Source organism: Mesocricetus auratus, unplaced genomic scaffold, assembly GCF_017639785.1.
Source record: "Mesocricetus auratus isolate SY011 unplaced genomic scaffold, BCM_Maur_2.0 Super-Scaffold_100022, whole genome shotgun sequence".
NCBI lineage: Eukaryota > Metazoa > Chordata > Mammalia > Rodentia > Cricetidae > Mesocricetus > Mesocricetus auratus.
Genome location: NW_024429203.1, coordinates 38,048,500 through 38,070,332, shown reverse-complemented (window position 1 = coordinate 38,070,332; position 21,833 = coordinate 38,048,500). Strand labels below are relative to the sequence as shown.

Below are 21,833 nucleotides of genomic sequence, written 5' to 3'. Positions count from 1 at the left end.
GATCTCTGTGACTTCAAGGCCACCCTGGTACACATAGTGAATTACAGGACAGGGCTACATAGGAAGACCCTGTCTCAAACAAACAAACAAACAAAGCTAAAAACATGATGCATGATGCATGATGACACACCATGCTACAACCTAAACTTTATCCTGAAAGCAACAAGAAAGCACTGAGGATCTTTCAACTGGAAAGGACAATTAAAATGTGCATTAGTATCATGTAAATGACGTTGCCTTCCAAACTTATAATCCCATTTTGTAGAAACTAGCCTACACACCACTCCATACTTTTAACATGATTCTGCCACACACACATATGTACACATACTACACAATCAATATGGATAGCCAAGAATGGTCACTCTATGCTAGCTAGCAACCACTAGGAAGAAGGCAAAAAAAAAAAAAAAGAGCAAACAAAGTGAGTCAAAGAAATTTTTTTCATAAGCATTCAAATCAGAAAGTTCTAGAATGCAAAGGAGTTAGCTCAAGATTTGAAGTTTGAAAGACAGCAGCCACTGGGTAGTGGTGGCACAGACCTTAACTCCAGTATTTGGGAGGCAGAGTCAGATGGATCTCTGAGTTCACGGCCAGCTTGGGCACAGATCGAGTTCCAGGACAGCCAGGGCTACACACAGAGAAATTCTGTCTCCAAAAAAAATAAAAGACAACAGCTAGGAAGTAAGGTGTTGGCATGGTAATGACATGGTAGTTACAAAAGGCAGAAATGAGGAATAAATGGAAGCTATAAGACAGAAGAGGAAAAGATAGGAGAACGGGATTAAGCAAAAATAATAAAGCAGCAACTAAGCTAACGTAAAACCTATGTCTTGGTATGGCTCAGTGGTAGAGTGATTCCTTAGCATGCACAAGGTCGTGAGTTCTATTCACAGCACTGCCAAAAATTAAAGTGAAACCTGTCTTCTATTTCCAATTTATAGGTTCCTTTTCTTCTTGAAGTCAATGTGTCTCATTTTTCCTAGGTTCCCTCTACATGTACATATTTGCTTTCTAAAAGCATTCCTTAACTACTACTGAAGGTAACCTGAGTCTCTTCCTTGCAACTGGAAGAACCTAATAGTTAGAACACTTACTTTTAAGCCGGGCGTTGGTGGCGCACACCTTTAATCCCAGCACTCGGGAGGCAGAGGCAGGCGGATCTCTGTGAGTTCGAGGCCAGCCTGGTCTACAAAGTGAGTTCCAGGACAGCCTCCAAAGCTACAGAGAAACCCTGTCTCGAAAAACCAAAAAAAAAAAAAAAAAAAAAAAAAAAGAACACTTACTTTTGCAGCAGTGCAAAGAAAGTATGGGGAAACAAACAGCAGAAAACAGAAAGCAAGAAGACCATTTGGAAAGCATCACAAAAGCCTAAAAGGCATGTGAGTTTATTTAAAAGAAAGAGAATACAGAAGAAAAGGAACAAGAAAGATGTGAAATATGATAAAGAAGGTGCAAGACATAATGACAAACTGGATATTGGTAGTATGGCTGAGTAGAATAAAAGATGGTTTTCATGGGTTCCTGAAAACTTCATGAGAATAGAGGGTTGGCATTAACCAAGATAACAAATCAAGATAAATTGAGTAGCAGTTTCTGTCTGCTCTGTTCCTAGTTTTTGTGGGGAAGAGGCAGAGAAGGTTCTGTTTTATTTTTTGGATTGGAATACTTATGAAATGTGACACCATGTGGAGATCTATTACCACGTGATTTACAGAGGTGTAAAGAAAAGACAAGAGTTCTAGACAGCCTTTGTAGATGTAGAAATCAATACATTAAACTGATGTGCTTTTGCTGGTTGAGGAGTATGTTTTGTGGTTGTTTTGAGATTTGTTCTCTTTTGAGACAGAATCTTTCTACTTAACCTGGCTGGCCTTGAATTACTGGCATCCTGCTTCAGTTTCCCAAGCAATGGAACTATAGGTCTATATACCATGCTTGACTCAAGTAGATGTATTTTTAAGTGTCTAAAAAGTCTGACTGTATACTTCAAACTGTTAACAATATATCTTAAAAAATTAATCATTCAATTTAAAAACCTTAATATTCTTGGCCAACTTACTCTCAAACTTCTTGAACCTCTTTAAAAATATTAAAGACTAAGGTGATGAAGAGACGGCTGAATGGTTAAGAGCACTTGTCACTCTTCCTGAGGATATACATTCAAATCCCAGCACCCACATTAGGCAGCTTATAACTGCCTATAAGGCAGCTTCAGAGGTGATGCCTTCTGGCCCCCACTGACACTCTCAGACATATACATATACAATTAAAAGAGAGAGAGAGAGAGAATAAAAATGAGGACTGAATAAATCTACAAAATCCAAAGTGATGAGAAAAGATGGGCTTACATTACTGATTTCTACTTTGGTTATATTTAGAATCTTCTAAGGCATGTTGCTTAGTTGAGCATAATGGTGCACACTGGTAGTTCCAGCTACCGAATTAGGTAGCTGAGGTAAGAAAAAAGATCAACTGAGCCCAGGAATTCAAGACATAATCAACAGTCATATACAATGCAGCAAGATCACCATCAAATTAAAAAAAAAAAAAACAAAGGCTGGGTGGTGGTGGCCTTTAATCCCAGCACTGGCCATGACTGTTACAGAGAGAAATCCTGTCTCGAAAAACCAAGGGGGAGCCGGGCATTGGTGGCGCACGCCTTTAATCCCAGCACTCGGGAGGCAGAGGCAGGCGGATCTCTGTAAGTTCGAGACCAGCCTGGACTACCAATCGAGTTCCAGGACAGCCTCCAAAGCCACAGAAAAACCCTGTCTCGAAAAACCAAAAAAAGAAAAAAAGAAAAGAAAAACCAAGTGGGAAAAATGTATTTATACCATCTCCTCATAAACTGCATACCACTAAATTAACTGAAGAAAAAAAATGTTTGAAAGTTATACATTAACCCTGTGTGGTAACACCTCTAATCTGAAGGTTTAGTATGCTCAAGAGTTTCAGACCAGCCTAGGCTATATAGAGAATTCTAGGCCAACAAGGCCAAATGACAAAACACAATCTCACAAAAATAACTGGATTGGATACATGGCTCAATTGGTAAACTGTCTCCAGCACTGCATTAAAGAGACATGGTAGCACATTCGTTCGTGCAATCCTAGCATTCCAGAGGTAGTTAAGGAGTTCAAGGTCAGCCTGAGGAACCTGAGACCCTACTATAAAAAGTAGTAATAGTGGAGCTGGAGAGATTGCTGAGAGGTTAAAAGATCATCTTGTTCTTGCAGAGGACCCTACTAAGGTTCCCAGCACCTGTGTCCAACTGCTCTAACTGCCTCTAACTCCAGCTTCAGTGGGCTCTGACGTGCTCTCTGACTCTACATACTCACATGCACATAAGTACACACAGACACAGTCTAAGAAATAAAAATAAATCTTAAAAACAATAATAGTATTAGTAAAACATCACACATTAGGTTGTGATTTTCACTACTACAACTTTTGAAAAGAACTCAATCTAGGTATGTGCTTTAAATATTGTTTTTAGCCAGGTGGTGGTGGTGGTGGTGGCAGCAGGAGCGCACGCCTTTAATCCCAGCACACTGGAGGCAGAGGCAGGTGGATCTCTGTAAGTTTGAGACCAGCCTGGTCTACAAAGCTACACAGAGAAACCATATCTCAAACAAAAAACAAAGAATGTAAGTAGGGGTCTGGAGAGATGGCTCAGAGGTTAAGAGTAATGATTGCTCTTCCAGTTCAACTCCCAGCACCCACATGGTGGCTCACAGCCACCTCTTCTGGCATAAAGGCATACGTGCAGAAAGAGCACTCATGCATAAAATAAATAAATCTTTAAAAAAAAGAATGTAAGTAGATATGTCTGCAAATGCTGGAAGTATCACCCCATACCAGTTACAGAAGCTGAAAAATAGAAAATGAGTGGCTAGAGACTAGACAAAGAGAAACTTTTTTAAAACTACATTATTCTTCTGAAACTTTTGACTTTTAAACTGTATCTGATTAGTACCTATAATGTCAACTGATTTTTTCTCTCTATAATACATGAAGGCACACACACAAACACACGCACGATGAAAAATAAAACTAAGTACTAACTACAAAGATCTTATTATCCCTCACCCTTGCATCAACATTAAAATTATATACTTAACACTTAATATAACGTTTCATTTCCTTCTTGACATCTCAGGAATATAATTTCAACAAACATTTTACTCAATATTCTACTACTACTGAGAAGGCTGTTAGTAACTGCTTCAACACTGAATGATATTTACACTTGCTCCTTGGAGAAGACAGCAGCACCGGTTGGTAAAAAAAAAAATTACTAAAATGACTTAGTCTTCAGGTTTTTATGAATAGCTATAAATCCTGATTTCCTAACAAGTTCAAAATCAGTACATTCAAAATTCCTCTAGATAAAACCTATGTAACTGTATAAATCTACAAAGAGGTGAGATAAATACTATATGGAGACTTGCTTATCTTCATTGGTGTAATGCAACTTAATCCTCACAGAAGCCCCTAACGCATCAGATTTAGACTGGTTCTATCATTCTACTAGAGACAAGATGAGGAGCAAACAGCTGGCCCTTGCAATGGCACACATACCCTCCCTCTCTGGGCTTCCACACTCTTTCCCTTTCAGCAGCCAGCCCAAAGGCTTCAAACATGGGTCTCAGTCTGACCCCTTAAAATCCAACGGAGTGAATACACTGGACTAAGTAAATAACCTCTTCAAGTTTTCCCGGAAATTTCTTCTCAACCAAAAAAAAAAAAGGCTCCCGATTGGGTAGAAAACGGGTAACAAGGTTTGCTTACGGAGTGGTCTTCTAGGGAAGGTACACCAGGTCGGTGATTTGAAGGACTGACCAGAGAGGTAACAGCATCATGACATTGGGGCTATCTGAAAGCTTGGATGGGTGAGGGGGGAAAGCTAGCCAACACGGTTGGAAGTAAGCTGCGGAAGGGTCCCTAGGAAGGTTGGGGCAGCTGATTGGTAGGAGAAACGAAGATCTGGGACATTGCAATGGGTTAGGAAGCACTAGTGGCCGTGGCTCCGGGACTGGTATCCGTTCACACGTAACGGAGTCTAGAGGCTACAGTCAGAGTCCTAAGAGAGTCTAAAAGGGTTCTAGCAGGAGGAGGGGGGCCAGTGACAAGAATCTCCGCGGCCGCAGGTACACAGAGCGGCGTCTGCTCAATGAAAGATAGGAGAAGGTAGAGTCTAGAGGGGGATTCGGGCCGCATTCGGGCGTTCGCGAGGCTTTAGAGGCAGAGCCGCTCGCGGGGCGTCTCCGCCGGGGCGGGGCTGGGCAGCCCGCGGGAGCCAAAGAGCCGAGCGGGAGACGTGGGCCGGGCCAGGCCGGGCGGCAGGGCCGCTGGGCGCTGGGGCGGGTCTTACCTCGGGCTGTGCCGCGGTGGCCACCACAGCCCCTTCCTCTTCTGTGGTAGCCGCTTCCCACCCTCGGTTTCCAGGGTCAGGAAGGAGAAAAACAGCAGAGGCCGAGGTCGCCGGGGGTCGGACGGTTCCACGAGGGTGGGCCCAGCCGCCTCAGGGTCCGAGTGAGCGGCGTCCGCGCATCCCCCGCCCTGTCACAGAGACTCCGCCCGGGCTGGGCAGGCACATCCCCCGCCGCACCCCGCCTAGGAAAGCACGCGTTGGGACGGCCGCCTCAACCGCGTTCTCCGCTTATGCCTATGGGAAGGGTATCTCCGCCGCAGTCCCACCCCGTCCTGCCAGGACTTTCCGTCAGCCACCGCCAACTGCCTCCGCGTCCCCAGTTGGTTTGGGCCTGCGCGCCCGCGCCCCCGACCCCGCTCACGCGGCCCCGCCCCGCGCGACTCTCCAGCAGCAGACGAACCGGCGCGCGCGCACTTACCTCCCACGCCCCCTGCTGCCAAGCTCGGGACGGCCCCGCCCGGCCCCGCCTCCGCACGTGACGCCACTGGAGCGCTAGGCTTGCGCTTGCGCAGACACGCCCCGTTTCCTCCACCCCCGAGTGGCTCCGCCTCCCTTTTCCTCCCTCACTTTACGGCCGTGCTATGAACTCTTCTTTACAGTCTCTCTCTGCTTCTAAATAGAAATGTCGTAAGGTTGGAGAGGCAAACTCTGAGTTTGCGACCTTAACTCTCACTTTCCGGCCAGCACAGAGATTCCTGAAGGCTGGTTGGGTTGGTGAGGCCTGAGGAATAGGTAAGAAGCCTCCTCCCTACTTGGGTTTGTCTGAATTTGTGGAAATTCGCGGTCCACGCAGACTCCTGGCGTATCGGAGCCCCTTCCCCATTCTGCGGCTGGATTTCCCCGCGCCGTCCCTTTCCACACACGCGCGCCCCTCCCCCCACCTGTCCCCGCCCCCGAGTCCAAGTATTTCTTTCCATTCATTCCACAGACTTTTCAGTAAGTTGCTTCTATACTGTAAGTCCCAGAATACCAAAAGGAAGTGAAGTAACTTCAGTTTTTCGAAGCGCCGTGATGGTAACACAGTAAAACAACACGGGATGATCTCAACACAAACTGTGGAGTCCGTGATTGCAGAGGATGACTCCCCCCCCCCCCCATGGCTTTCAAGTCTATCGAGAACTTGTATTAGAACCCGTAACTGGTCAGAAAAAATGGGAGAAGCACCATGGCCATGAGGATGGCGAGGACAAAAAAGCGTGCGACAGCTACCTAGAAGAGTAAAAAGCAAGAGGATTGTCATCTACTAATAGAAACCTTCCGATTAAAGCAACCAGACTATTGAGGCCAGCCTGGAGTCAATAGCAAAATCTTGATCACAAGGAAAAAAAAAAACTTACTAGAACGAGTGAGGGAAATGGCGAACCAGATGTAGGGGCAAAGGCTCTCTTAAAAGATAACGGGTTACCTGAGTTGGCTGGCCTGTATTCCCAGTTCCTGAAAGAATAAGGCAGTTGGATCGCCAAATGGGAAGCCTGTCTGAGCCAATTAAAAAAAAAAAAAAAGGCAGATGTCGTAGAACACACTTTTATTCCTTACATTTGGGAGCCGACACAACCCAGCCTGGGGGAATTCAGGCTATCGGAGATACATAGTAAAACCCTGTCTCAAAAAAAAAGAATAATTTAGCTCAGTAGAACAAGCGCTAGGCTCTGGGTCAGTCGGGGGGTGGGGTGTGAAGGTTTGACATGGAACCTGAAAGTAAATGATTGGAGGGTGAGGAAGGGTAGAAAATAACAATAGAACCAAACCTGTCCGTTAGAGTCACCTGGATTTTGTTTTTTTGTTTTTTTTTTAAGTAAAACTAATGCTGTTGTGCTCCCCCCTAAAACGTGTACAAATAATAAGGATAAAGTAATGATGGGAACTGGGAACGGACAAGAAGTTGAGGGAGTTGGATAACAAAGAGCTGAAGATAAGATGAGACGCTTGAGCAGAATATTGAGAGAATGAAATGACTGCTCTGGGAACTGAGAGAAGGGAAGCGGCTGCTGCCTTTCCAGTCCACACTGTTCCGTGTGCGTGGGAGGGAAGATGTAGCCAGGAGGTTTGCGCCTACTGCTTTGTGCATACTAGACTGTGCTCTGCCGCTGAACTGTATCCCCAGCCCTTTCTGCTTTTTGCTTTTGCTTTTTGTAACAGGGACAGGCATACCTTGAATTTGTCCCGTAGCTTAGGCATAAGCTTTCAGATCCTCTCTGCATTGGCCGCCAGTTCTGCTTCCCATCTCCAGACTTAATCAGACCCATCTCAGTTACTGCCCCTTCCTCTTGTTTTATAAGTTATGTCCAGTCTTTTGTTGTTGTTTTGTTGTTTTTTTAAACAAACAATTTAATGAAACCAGATGTAACACACACCCTTTTTGGTTTTTGGGGGGTTTGTTTGTTTTTGTTTTTGTTTTTGTTTTTTTTGAGACAGGGTTTCTCTGTAGCTTGGACCCTGTTCTGGAACTCACTCGGCCTCCTGCCTCTGCTTCCTTAGTGTTGGGATTAATGGCATGCGTCACCACCATCCAGCTTGTTTTGTTTTTTGAGACAGCCTTTCTTTGTGTAGCCTTGCCTGTCCTAGATCTAACACTGTCTGACCAGGCTGACCTCGAACTCACAGAGATCCTCCTGCTTCCACCTCCCAAGTGCTGTAACTAAAGGTGTATGCCACCACTGCACAGTGCTATGTACAGTTAGAGCTCAAGAACTATCCACGGTTTGATCCACTCCCCTAGACATTCCTGTATACTCATTCTGCCTTGACAATTTTAAGTGTCTTGCTCATTTATTAAGAACAAAATATAAAGATGTTTAAAACACAGCCCTCTTAAAATCACAGATGATTAGAGTAAACAGAATTTTAAACAAAGAATAATAAACTTGGCAGTCAGAAAAGAGCTCTATGAGGTAAAGCCCAAGAAAGCATGACTGCTGTATATTAACTAGGGTTAATAAAAAAAAAAAACCTGTCTATCTGCCTCTAGATAAGAGTGTTATCTGATATGGCTACAGCATAGTATAAAGAATAGGGGTGGGGAAAAGATGAAAATCATAAAATGTGAACATATTATGAGGAGCCCTGGATTCCATGTTACAGGACTTACGTTATCTACTTTAAGCAATTTATAAATATAAATGGCAAAAACTCTTAGTCTTAGCCTCTTACAATCTAGATTCTGTCAACCTGATCTCAGAAAATCCATTTAAATGTATACAATAAAATACATAGAACTAGAAAGTATTTAAACGCCTTAAAATATGTAGTATAGTTACAGATGTACTTTATGCATTAACAGGTAGCAACAGGTCTAATTATATAATGTCAAAAGAGTAATGAATATAAATTATATTGAGATACCTGCAACAACTTTAATACGATGTAAAAATATCAGATTTTTAGTGACAAAAAAGACTGCTAATAATACAGTGATTGCCTATAATTATTGAAGAAAATGTTAACTTTGAGCCAGAATTAATTGAGAATAAAAACACATTTTTTTCCCAGTCCAAGGTCTTAGAACCCTTACATTTTAAGCACATCCTACTCTATGGATCCCCAGTTTCAGAACACCAAAGTATAATAGTTTTTTGTTTGTTTGTTTTTGTTTTGTTTTGTTTTTTGAGACAGGGTTTCTCTGTATTGTTTTGGAGGCTGTCCTGGAACTCATTATGTAGACCAGGCTGACCTTGAACTCACAGAGATCTGCCTGCCTCTGCCTCCCAAGTGCTGGGATTAAAGGCATGTGCCACCAATGCCTGGCCCGAAGTATAATAGTTTTAAGTAAGACTATGGCACACCAGATCCATGTTTGGGGAAAATGATAGGTTAGGATGAGGATAAGGAAGTGGTTACTTTTCTGTTCCTTCTTTACCCCTGGGGTAACAACTAATCTGATAATAACCCACTGTTCCCTAATAGCCAGAACCTTCATTGGCAGTAAGTTTTTGGATGCATATATATGTAATTGCAATTCTAGAAAATTATTCTGGAAGGTAAGTTGGAGCAATTGTTGGAAAATATGTATGCTAAGCTGTTACTTCTGCTTCATCTGGAAAATAATGAGATGTTAAAGTTTGTTTTTTTGGGTTTTTTTGGGTTTTTTGTTTGTTTGTTTTGTTTTGGTTTTGGTTTTTCCAGACAGGGTTTATCTGTAGCTTTGGAGGCTGTCCTGGAACTCACTTTGTAGACCAGGCTGGCCTCGTACTCACAGAGATCCACCTGCCTCTGCCTCCCAAGTGCTGGGATTAAAGGCGTGCGCCACCAACGCCCGGCTGAGATGTTAAAGCTTGTAAGAATATAGTTACAGTTCTATTTGGAAGAAATTAATGAAGAATAATGCCTAGGTTAATTGTCAAAAAGAGAAGATAGAGTTGGGAGTGGTGGCAAAAGCCTTTAATCTCAGCCTTTAAGAGGCAGAGGTAAGCAGATCTCTGGGTTGAAGGCCAACCTGATCTACAAAGCAAGTAGGATAGACATGGAACATATCAAGACCCTGTTTGGGGATGGTAGGGTAAAAATGAAATGACTATAAAATAATCTTGAAAAATTGCATTGATTCTTGAGGCTCAATAGAGTATTGAATGTCTATACTCCCAGCTCTTGAGAGGGTAAAGCTGGAGGATCCCAGAGAGCTTGAGGCTGACCTAGACTACATAGTAAGACTCTGTCTCAAAAGAAACCAAGAGACAGGAAGATGAACAGAAGGAAAGAAACAAAACTAGATTGGAAAAAAGTATATCCCCAGTTTGTAGGTCAACTCGTACTTTGTATGTTCAATCGATAAACTTAGCCTTTAATATTGTTAGTCCGTCTGTAAAGTAATAACCTAACCACATGTTCAGAGATAGTAATAACAGCTTCCTGATCAGATTGCATCTGTACATGTGTGTGGTTCATTTTGAACCTGAAGTCAGGACACCTGTTTGTCACCTGCAGCCATACTACCCTCCAGGAACCAGATCTCATCTGATCTCAGAAGCTAAGCAAGGTCAAACCTTACCCATAGTAAGATGGGAGGACACTTCTTGCCAATCCTTTCAATACCTAAGATAAGTAAGACTCATTACCAAAAGATCCTCAAGGCCAAGATAATCTATCTCCTGAAGACACCAATTGACTGCTAAAATCCAGTTAGTACCCAAATTATGTGCTTATTACTTATAGTCAAATTATGAATGTGGTGGTTCAGTATGACTAATCATAATGAGTAAAATTCCTTAACTTCCAGAGCCGGGTTCTCTGGGAAGGCTTCTTCAGCAGAACTAACCTGTATTGACTCTGTCATCACAGGTTGCAGAAGCCATTCGAGTGGAGATGTGGTCAACACAGACTAAAAACTCAAGCTCTAGCCAGGTGGCGATGGCACACACACCTTTAATCCCAGCACTTGGAAGGCAGAGGCAGGCAGATCTTACTGAGTTCACAGCCAGCCTGGTCTACAAAGTGAATTCCAGGACAGCCAGGACTCTTACACAGAGAAACCCTGTCTCAAAAAAACAAAAACAAAAAAACCCTCAAGATCTATAGAGTGTAAAGTTAGGCTCTCTGTCCCTTTGTCAGGTTAGGGGCAGGAACAAGACTATCTGACAGCAGAAATAACACTAAAACTATTGAAGCTTTTTAGAACTTTATTGCTTGAAGAAATTTTCCATAAATCCTTTCTGTGACTTCCAATTAAATGGCTACTTCTCCCATAATTGTCTGTTATAAGGTACTGTATACTCTGGGCACCAAGAAACCCTCAGTTGTCTCAATTATAGCTATTATCTTGGGTATCTATATTATAGGTTTGAAAATCGTAGTCCTATCCTCTGTGATAGCCAATGAATAAAACCCTCTCAGAGTGGTCTGATAAACAGGAATTTCTAGCCTTAGCTCATTTTCTCAACATTATTTTTGTAACAACTTTTGAGTTTACATTAATAACTAAGTAACTCAAAAGATTTAGCCCTACTTAATATATGCTTCAACCTTGATCCAGTACTGTGTAAGCAACTAGTTGCCTGGAGTTTTCCTGATTTTTTTTTTTTGAAAGAGATCTCATGTATCCCGGGCTGGTCTTGAATTCACTGTGTAGCTGAACTTGATCTTGAATTCCTAATCCGGGGCTGGAGATATGGCTCAGCCATTAAGGCACTGGCTGCTCTTCCAGAGCACCTGGGTTCAATTTCCAATACCCACATGACAGCTCACAACTGTCTGTCCAAGTTCTAACTCTAATACACAAACTGGCTTAGTGGAGCCCATTCTATATGGAGAGATACTTTGCTCAGCCTAGACACAGGGGTGTTGGGGGTGGAGAGGTGCCTTGGTCCTACCTTAACAAGATGATGGGACAGACTTAGTAGACTTCTTAGGGAAGGCCTTACCCTCTCCAAGGACTAGACAGGAGATGGGGGAGTAGAGGAAGCAGGAGGAGAGGGGGAGGGAACTGGGATTGGAATGTAAAAATAAGTTAACAAAAAAAATGCCTTCTTGGACTGGGGAGATGACTCAGTAAAGCACCTGCCACAGAAACACAAATACCTGAGTTCAAATCCCCAGCACCAAAGTACAACAGTAAGTGTAGTGGTGCACAGTGTAATCTAGCACTTGGTGAAAAGTCAAGAGGATCTTTAGTTCTTGCGAGCCAGCCAATGTAGGCAAGTCAGTGAACTTTAGGTTCTCAATAATAGGTGACAAGCCCTTGAGGAAAACACCCAACATTGACCTCTGTCCTCTACCCACACACATACATATGTGCACATACATACATAGACATGAACAGCACACATACATTCATATATACCACATACAAAAAATTGTCTTACTGCTTGATCTGTCTAAAATGTAAAACGTTCTTGCATTAATTTTTCATATTCCAAGAGACCTATAGCTCGATAAGAAAAAAGGCTATATAAAATTAATTAAATTAAGTTGCTAAACTGTCTAGGCTTGATTTGAACTTTCTCTGTAGTCCAGGCAGGCCTTTAATTTACCTGTTGTTCCAGCCTCCAAGCATCAGGGACTACAGGCCTATACCACCATAGTCATTGATAGCTATTTCTAGTTATGAAACAGCAAATGGAAAGCTTCAGTGTTAGAATAAATCCCCAGGGATCATCTGGTCTATATTCCTGATCCAAAGCATAACCAAGGGGCAGGCAAGATGGCTCAGTGGGTAAAGGCACTTGCTTTCAAGCCTGACTATGAGTATAATCCCCAAGTCACTTGGTGGAAAGAAGAAACCAACTCCCAAAAGCTGTCCTCATCTGACTTCCACATACATGCCATGACATGCATAGCCCTGTACACACACTAAATAAGAAATGTAATTTTTAATGTTTTTAAAGAAGTTAAGACTGAAGGCTAAGCATAGTGGTGCATGCCTTTAATCTCAGCATTTGGGAAGATTTGGGAAGCAGAGGCAGGTAGATCTCTGTGATTTCAAGGCTAGCCCTGTCTACATACAGAGTTCCAGAACAGCCAGGACTACATTGTAAGATCTTGTCTCAAAAAAAAAAAAAAAAAAAAAAGGAGTTGGAATGAAAAGACACACAGAACTAACTGAAGATTTTTTTAAGCATAAGCAAATATAATATATGACAGTGGAGTTAATTCAGCGTCATTATCACAGAGATCCACCTGCCTCTGCCTCCCTAGTGCTGAGATTAAAAAGCTCATTTTGTAGACCAAGCTGGCCTCGAATTCACAGAGATTGCCTGCCTCTGCCTCCCAAGTACTGGGTCATTCTTATATATGTATGATTTTTTTGTTGTTGTTGTTGTTTTGTTTTTTGAGACAGGGTTTCTCTGTGGCTTTGGAGGCTGTCCTGGAACTCGCTCTGTAGACCAGGCTGGCCTCGAACTCACAGAGATTCACCTGCCTCTGCCTCCCGAGTGCTGGGATTAAAGGCGTGAGCCACCACATCTAGCTAGACCTAATCTTCTAATACTTGTAAATATCAACTTATTTTCAAATATTATTTTTGAACCATCTGCCCTTCATTTTACAGTGACAAATATCTATGATAAAAGTTGTCTATTAATAGTCTCACTTTACAAAAGAAGAAATTGTGACTTAATAAAAGTAATTTATTTAAGGTTATATATGGTTATATAGCTGATGAGTAACAGAACAAAATGTGTTTAGGTTGAATGTTTAGAGTGTTTTCTTGGCTAGGGTGGTTTGGCCTAAGCCTAGTTTAGATCTATTTTCATTGGAATTCAGGGAGTTAAACTATCATAGTCATACTATATAAAAATCAATCTTTGGTCTACACGCTTGATTTTTTAAAATTTGTCTGTGTCTATGTGTGTCTGTCTGCCTGTGCGAGTGTTCAAGGGTGCAGAGAAGTGAGCATGACATCCCTTAGAGCTAAAGACATTTGTGAGCTACTCAGTGTGTACACTGGGTTCTGCACTCCAGTCCTCTGACAGAGCAGTAAGCACTTTTAACTGCTGAATGGATCATCCCTCCAACCACCATACTGGGTGTTTGTTTTTTTTGTTTGTTTGGGGTTTTTTTTTTTGTTTTTTTTTTTTGGTTTTTTTTTTTTTTTTTTTTTTTTGGTTTTTCGAGACAGGGTTTCTCTGTGGCTTTGGAAGCTGTCCCGGAACTCACTCTGTAGACCAAGCTGGCCTCGAACTCACAGAGATCCGTCTGCCTCTGCCTCCCGAGTGCTGGGATTAAAGGCGTGCGCCACCAACGCCCGGCCATACTGGGTGTTTTAAAACTCAGACAAAACACAAAACTTTCCCCACATTTTGGGGTGTTGGGGATCACATTCAGGACTGTGTACATGCTAGGCAAACATTCTGCCCCTGAACAATCCCCAGACCACAAAAACTATTTGAGTAAAATGTGAGCTCACTGGGTATGGTAGCTCATGCTTGTAATACCATTACTCAGAAGGCTAAGGCAGGAGGATCAACCTAAGTTTGGGGCCATCTTGGGCTACATGAAACCTTGCCTCAACAAACAAGTAAGTAGCCAGGTGTTGGTAGTGCACACCTTTAATCCCAGTACTCAGGAGGCAGAGGCATGGGGATCTCTGTGAGTTCGAGGCCAGCCTGGTCTACAGAGCAAGTTCCAGGACAGCCTCCAAAACAAAACAGAGAAACTCTGTCTCGAAAAGAAAAAAAAAAAAAAACTAAGTAAGAATAAGTTTCTTAAGTATCCAAACTCTTAAGTGTGACTGCAGTAAAGTGGAACTAGATGGAGTATAAACACAGGTTAGAAGATGGTTAGGTGATAAGTGGTGACAGACTGAACACCATGTAGAGTCTTGTAGTCTCTTCCTTCAATGTGAGGCAAACTGTCTATTGAGGTACGTTTCTTGCAGACTTCTGTCCCTAGCTGGCAATTAACTGGGGGTCATGGATAAGTAACAGCTAGACAGCTCAGGTATTTACCAAGTTATATATCCTGACATTCACCCCTATGCTGTAGTTATTGGTGTTAAAACCAGTGGTTCTCAACCTTCCTAATGCTACAACCCTTTAATACAGTTCCTCATGTTGTGGTGACCCCAAGCCATAAAATTATTTCATTGCTACTTCATAACTATAATTTGCTACTGTTATAAATTATAATGTAAATATCTGATATACACAATATCTAATATGTGATCCCCCAAAGTGGTTGCAACCCACAGGCTAGTATAAAGGGAGGTATGGTCCAGAAGCCTGGCTTGACACATGTGACTAGCCGTTCCCCTTTATAGTAAGATACTCCTTTTTTTGTTTTGCTTTTTGTTTTTTCGAAACAGGGTTTCTCTGTGTAGCTTTGGAGTCTATCCTGGTACTCACTCTGTAGACCAGGCTGGCCTCAAACTCACAGAGATCCTCCTGCTCTGTTTTTGAGTGCTGGGATTAAAGGCATGCACCACCACCACCCAGCCCCTTTTTTAAAAAATATTTATTTGTGCGTGCGTGTGTGCATGCGTGTGTTCTGCCTTCATGCACATCAGAAGAGGGCATCAGATCTCATTACAGATGGTTGTGAGCCAGTTGCTTATGTAAACCAAGATGGCCTCAAACTCATAGAGATTTGCCTGCCTCTGCCTCCCAAGTGCTGGAATTAAAGGCTCAAGCTTAATATTAAAATAATCATTTTTTGCCAGGCGGTGGTGGTGCACGCCTTTAATTCCAGCACTCGGGAGGCAGAGGCAGGCGGATCTCTGAGTTCGAGGCTGGGCTGGACGGACAGCCTAGAAAACAATACAGAGAAACCCTGTCTCGTAAAAAACAAAAACAATCATTTTTTAAACAATTTTATTTGAACATAAAGATGATGTGGAACATAAAAATTGTGGTGTATCATGTTTTCTTTCATGAGAAACTCTTAGGGGAAAAAAACTATCCCTGAGCAGTGGTGGCGCACGCCTTTAATCCCAGCACTGGTGAGGCAGAGGCAGGCTGATCTCTGTAAGTTCAAGGCCAGTCTGGTCTTCAAAGAGAGTTCCAGAACAGTCTCCAAACCTACAGAGAAACCCTGTCTCAAAAAACAAAACAAAACAAAAAAAAAAAAACCTATCAGAATCCTGAAATGGTAGCTCATGCTAATAATCCCAACTCATGGGTGGCTAAGACAGAATTGCTGTGAGTTTGAAGCCAGCCTGGGCTACATAGCAAGTTTCAGGTCATACTGGGTCACGGTGTTATACCCTGACTCAAAACACAAAACAACAAAAATAACAAACTATTAAATGTTAATACAAAGAATGATGTTACCTCTCCTGAGTAAGCATTTTCTTTTTACTTTATGGACTTTGTGAATATTTAACTTAACTCTTGTTAGCTTTCAAAAAGCTTAGAGCCAAGTTTGTGGCTCACGCATAGCCAATGTGCTCTATGCCTCGTTAACTTCACTCCTGATTCAAGTTTGTCTGAACTCTAGTTATTCTGGCACCACCCTCCCCCCATCCCCCACCCTCCCCACCCGTTCTCTTGCACTGCCACCAAGCTGCTCTTCTAGCAATGTTATTCTGTCTTAGTAAAACCTAGGAGGATTGCCATACATTTCAGGCCAGCCTGATCTACATAGCAAGTTCCACCCAGAGCTAATTAGGAAGAGAGCCTTGGTCTCACAATATATTTTTAATCTTTTAATTCATAGCATTCTGTGCATACAAAAATACATGTAGTTTCTCCTAAGCAGCCTTATACTGTTTTTTTAAGTCATTCAGATTATCACATGGTGTCTATATAAAACTGCCTTGTACACATAGTTAGTCACCTCATTTTACTTTAACATTTTTTTCTTGAAAGGTATTTTTTAAATTATTTATTTATTACACATACAGTTTTTTTATCTGTGTACATGCTTGTACCCCAGGAAAAGGCATCAGACCTCATTATAGATGTTTGTGAACCATCATGTGGTTGCTGAGAATTGAACTCAGGACCTCTGGAAGAACATGCAGTGCTCTTAACCTCTGAGCCATCTCTCCAGCCTGAAAGGTATTTTTTTTGTGTACAGTTTTTTATGAGTTTGGTTTGGTTTGCTGCGATTAAAGATGTGCACCACCATGCCCAACTTTGTGTACAGTTTTGTGTTGTTTGATTACATGAAATTAGTTATATCAAATTTGTATGACTTTGTAGTATAACCAAACAATAAAAATAATCGATCTAATAGTTAGGAGTGGTTAAATTTGTGCCATCATTCTGTGTTCTTATATTATGCTTCGTTACAGTCCTTCAATCTGCCTGTGGTCCTCTTCCTGATCTGTGGTTTTAGTTCTGCTGAGGTCAGGCTAGTGCACAGCAGTTAACTGTTACCCCAGTTGAGTCTGTAGGTTCAAGTAAGTCATCTTGTACATGCAACTTTACCTGTTACACAGCCGTGATTGTTCACAAGCATATTAATCCCATGAGACACCTTCTCTGTGTTTCCCCCAAGTTAGCCAACCTGTTATTTAAACAAGTGATTGTGAATGAGTGTTTTGTTTCTAGCCTTCATTTACTATAATTGGTTTGTAGTGCTAGCCAGATTTTCTCATTGTAACTATAGTATCATCTAGTTGATAGTGTGAATATTATGTATACAACTTTTTAACTCTTTAAATTCTGGGCTTACTTGATGCACACCTTTAATTCTAACACTGAGGAGGCATAGGCAGATGAATTTGTTTTGAGTTCAAAGCAAACCTGGTCTACATAGGAAGTTCCGGGCCAACCAAGATTTGCCAACCTGCAGAGCTATGTAATGCTTTGTTTGTTTGTTTGTTTGTTTGTTTGTTTGTTTGTTTTTCGAGACAGGGTTTCTCTGTGACTTTGGAGGCTGTCCTGGAACTCACTCTGTAGACCAGGCTGGCCTTGAACTCACAAAGATTCACCTGCCTCTGCCTCCCGAGTGCTGGGATTAAAGGTGTGTGCCACCAATGCCTGGCTTTTGTTTTTCAAGACAGACTTTCTCTGTATAACAGCTCTAGCTGTCCTGGAACTAGTGCTGTAGACCAGACTGGCCTGGAACTCACAGAGATCTGCCTGCCTCTGCTTCCTGAGTGCTGGGATTAAAGTTTAAGCAAATCAGTGCTAAAACTAAGGCTCAAGCCAGGAACCCTGATGCCTATGCCAGTATGTATCAAAATGTCAAAAGAACTTCTGGTAGACATCATAAGCATTACACTACTTAGTCTTTATCCCACATATTGAAGTTGAGAGATGTGAAATAAGCAAAAACATCGTCCATGCATAAAACTGGGAAGATTGAGGAATGGGTTTCATTTTGCATTATTTTATCTGCATAATTTTCTGTTCTTGAAATTCCCATACTTTTTAACTACAGTTATCACTATTATCACTTTCTATTATGGAAAGAGGAAGAAATTTTTTTTTTTTTGGTTTTACGAGACAGGGTTTCTGTTTTGTTTTGGAGGCTGTCGGTCCAGCCCGGCCTCCAACTCACAGAGATCCGCCTGCCTCTGCCTCCTGAGTGCTGGGATTAAAGGCGTGCACCACCAACGCCCGGCCATTCACTATCATATTAAGACAGAGTCTCAGGTGGCTCAAGCAGACCTCAGACTCACTGTGTAGCTAAGACTGACCATGAGCTCCTGATCCTCCTGCTTCTCCCTCCCATGTGTAGGGATTACAAGCATGCACCCCACACCTGACTACATATTCATTAGAGTTAGAATGTGTTTACTGCCGTGGTTTTTGGCAAAATATCAGCTATAATTTTAACCAATCTCTACATTTAGATATAAAACTAAAATTCTATACTGTCTCTGAGATTTTTCATTTTCATTCTAATTGTTCATATCCAGTATATAAGCTAAAGTTTCTTTAATGTTTTTGAATTAATTTAGTTGGTCAGTTAATTAGTTAGGTTGGTTTTTTAGGACAGGGCTCCTCTGCATATCCCTGGCTGTCCTGGGACTCACTGTATAGACCAGGCTGGCCTCAAACTCCTGCCTCTGTGATTAAAGTGCTGTGATTAAAGGTGTGCACCACTGTCCAGCTTTAGTGTTTTCTTATGTCAGCATCGTTGGAAATTATTGATAAAGACTTTATAATTATATGTCATCTTTACAGTAATCCTGTAAGAGTAGCTACTGTTTTATAACCTAATATCATATTCAACAGTAAATATTGTCTTCTGACTCTCCTTCAGCTTCTGGGATTTCTGAGAAGCCCTTCTCAATACAAGATGGATCCTGTAGTCTTGAGTTATATGGACAGTCTACTGCGACAGTCGGATGTCTCACTATTGGATCCTCCAAGCTGGCTCAATGACCATATTATTGGTTTTGCCTTTGAATACTTTGCCAATAGTCAGTTTCATGATTGCTCGGACCGTGTCTGCTTCATCAGCCCCGAAGTCACCCAATTCATTAAGTGCACCAGCAGCCCTGCAGAGATTGCCATGTTCCTTGAACCCCTGGATCTTGCCCACAAGAAAATTTTATTTTTAGCCATCAATGATAATTCTAACCAGTCAGCTGGGGGTACCCACTGGAGTTTGTTGGTTTATCTCCAGGATGAAAATAGCTTCTTTCATTATGATTCCCATAGCAGAAGCAACTCAATCCATGCAAAGCAGGTAGCAGAGAAACTGAAGGCTTTCTTAGGGAGCAAAGGAGACAAACTGGTCTTTGTGGAAGAGAAAGCCCCAGCTCAACAAAACAGCTATGACTGTGGGATGTACGTGATATGTAACACTGAGGCCTTGTGTCAGAACTTCTTTAGACAACAGCCAGAGTCTCTACTGCAGCTACTGACCCCAACATACATCACAAAGAAGAGGGGAGAATGGAAAGATCTAATTGCCAGACTTGCTGAAAAAAAAGAAGTAGCTACTGCAGAGTGCTTATGAAGTTTGCAGTCCTCTCCTTCTGCAGCTACTGACCCCAACATACATCACAAAGAAGAGGGGAGAATGGAAAGATCTAATTGCCAGACTTGCTGAAGAAAAGGAAGTAGCTACTGAAGAATGCTTATGAAGTTTGCAGTCCTCTCCTTCTGCCCTTCCCTATGGTGACAGCCTCAGTGCCTAAGGGAAAACCACTAGTAGATGAACGTTTACTAGTCCTGCTTCTTTGTTTTCTTTAAAAACATCCTCTACGTTTATCTGAATGGGAAGTTTCACTTTAACCCTGAAGAGAGCAGTACATTCTGTGAAAATGTCTTGAATTTATGTACCAAAACCTTGAGAAAAAAATTATTATACAGTTTCAAGTAAGATTCTTTTTTCTTGTTGCTATAAAATTAATTTCCTTTTGGTCTCCCCTTCCATTGGCTTATTCTAAAGGAAAAGCAATGTTCTAAAGCAAACCTATGACATGGAATCTAAAGACATGCATGGAAAAAACAGCAGAAGAACCAAAATGTTACACAGCCAAAGTGAGAAGTATCTGGCTGGAAGTGAATCATGGCCTAACTCCTCTTAGGGCCTTCATGCTACCAAAATAAGGCATTCTCTGATGCCAAGGCTTTCTATCTGCAAATATTTAATAAAGATGACTTTAGCCCATTTTCATCTGATTCTTGGAATGCTTTAAGAAAGGGGAACTTGGACTGTAGAGATGGCTCAGCCTATTAAAGGCTAAGCTCACAACCAAAAATATAAGAAAGGGGAATTTGATGCCAGGCGGTGGTGGTACACCTTTAATCCCAACACATGGGAGGCAAAGGTAGGTGGATCTCATCTCTGTGAGTTCGAGACCAGCCTGGTCTACAAGAGCTAGTTCCAGGATAGCCTCCAAAGCCACAGAGAAACCCTGTCTTGAAAAACCAAAAAAAAAAAAAAAAAAAAGGAAAGAAAGAAAGGGTAACTTGTTGGGCAATGGTGGCACACGCCTTTAATTCCAGCACTCAGTGCAGAGGCAGGCAAATCTCTGTGAGTTTGAGGCCAGCCTGGTCTACAAAGTGAGTCCAGGACTGTAACATAGAGAAACCCTGTCTTGGGGAGGGGGGGGAGTGAGGGGGAATCTTCATTAAAATATATGACTGTGGGCTGGAGACATAACATAGAATTGGAGCACCTGCTGTGGTATGCAGGAAGCCCTGGATTCGATCCCAACCTGCAGCAAATTTAAAACACACACACATACAACCCACTATGGTGTGTGGTGTATCTTGGTTGGCTCTGAGTGGAAGAATTGGCTACTCCAGATTGATAATGACTTTTCTATACCTTTTCTGTTAGGTGTGCACCTATCCCCTCCTTTTATTGAACATGCTTTGGTTCTAAAATGCATAGTTGATAACTAACCAAAATATGCTGTTATTTTAGACACACTTCTCCTTTTTGGAAGCTATAACTTTCACAGTGATCTGGCAAAATTGTTTTCGGTTATGGTAATCTTCAGACTGCCAATGATCTGAAACATAGAGCCAGTTTGTTTTTTTAAATATAAAGGAAGAAAAATCACCTTTCTCAAACTTAATTCAAAATGCCGACAGCATAATTTTTAAAATATGGAACCAAGACTAAAAAGAGATAGTGTCTCCCACAACACTATTGGTATGTTTTCAGTTATTTCAAATGATTTACACAAAAAGTTGGGAACACACATTAATTAGGTTCCTGATAACAGTTTGCAATGTAGCCAGGCGGTGGTGGCACACGCCTTTAATCCCAACACTCGGAAGGTAGAGACAGGGGCATCTCTGTGAGTTAGAGGTCAGCCTGGTCTACAGATCTAGTTTCAGAACAGGCTCCAAAGCAATACAGAGAAACCTGTCTCGAAAAAAAAAAAAAAACAAGCAAAACAATTTGCATGCATGTAGGATGGCTCAGTGGTTAAGAGCACTTGACTGCTCTTCCAAATGTCCTGAGTTCTATTCCCAGCGACAACATGATGGCTCAGCCATCTGTAATGAGATCCGATTCTTTCTGGTGCGCATGAAGACAGAGCACTCATATACATAAAACACAGGAATAAATAAATCTTTAAAAAAAAAGATGTGAGTCACCCACTGAA

The 21,833-nt window shown here is 41.9% G+C and overlaps 2 protein-coding genes across 4 annotated transcripts in view; one reads left to right on the top strand and one right to left on the bottom strand.

Moving 5' to 3' along the window:
- Myo9a (myosin IXA) overlaps positions 1-5,802 on the bottom strand; it is a 56,933-nt gene extending 51,131 nt beyond the window's left edge. The window contains exon 1 of one of the 2 annotated variants that reach the window (XM_040730039.1): positions 5,378-5,802. The gene's annotated coding sequence lies outside the window, so the exon portion shown is untranslated. The remainder of the gene's footprint in view (positions 1-5,377) is intronic. The other variant, XM_040730038.1, reaches the window with a different exon arrangement.
- Positions 5,803-5,886: 84 nt separating this feature from the next.
- On the top strand, positions 5,887-20,380 carry Senp8 (SUMO peptidase family member, NEDD8 specific). Of its 2 annotated transcripts, none has more exons than XM_005069329.4 (2): positions 5,887-6,169; positions 19,022-20,380. In XM_005069329.4, exon 2 carries the CDS (start codon positions 19,058-19,060, stop codon positions 19,721-19,723), a length of 666 nt encoding a protein of 221 aa, XP_005069386.1. In that variant the 5' UTR covers positions 5,887-6,169; positions 19,022-19,057; the 3' UTR covers positions 19,724-20,380. The 2 variants fall into 2 exon arrangements, with proteins under 2 accessions (XP_005069386.1, XP_012968257.1); XM_013112803.3 differs by lacking the exon at positions 5,887-6,169 and adding an exon at positions 16,803-16,863.
- The last annotated feature ends 1,453 nt before the right edge of the window (positions 20,381-21,833 follow it).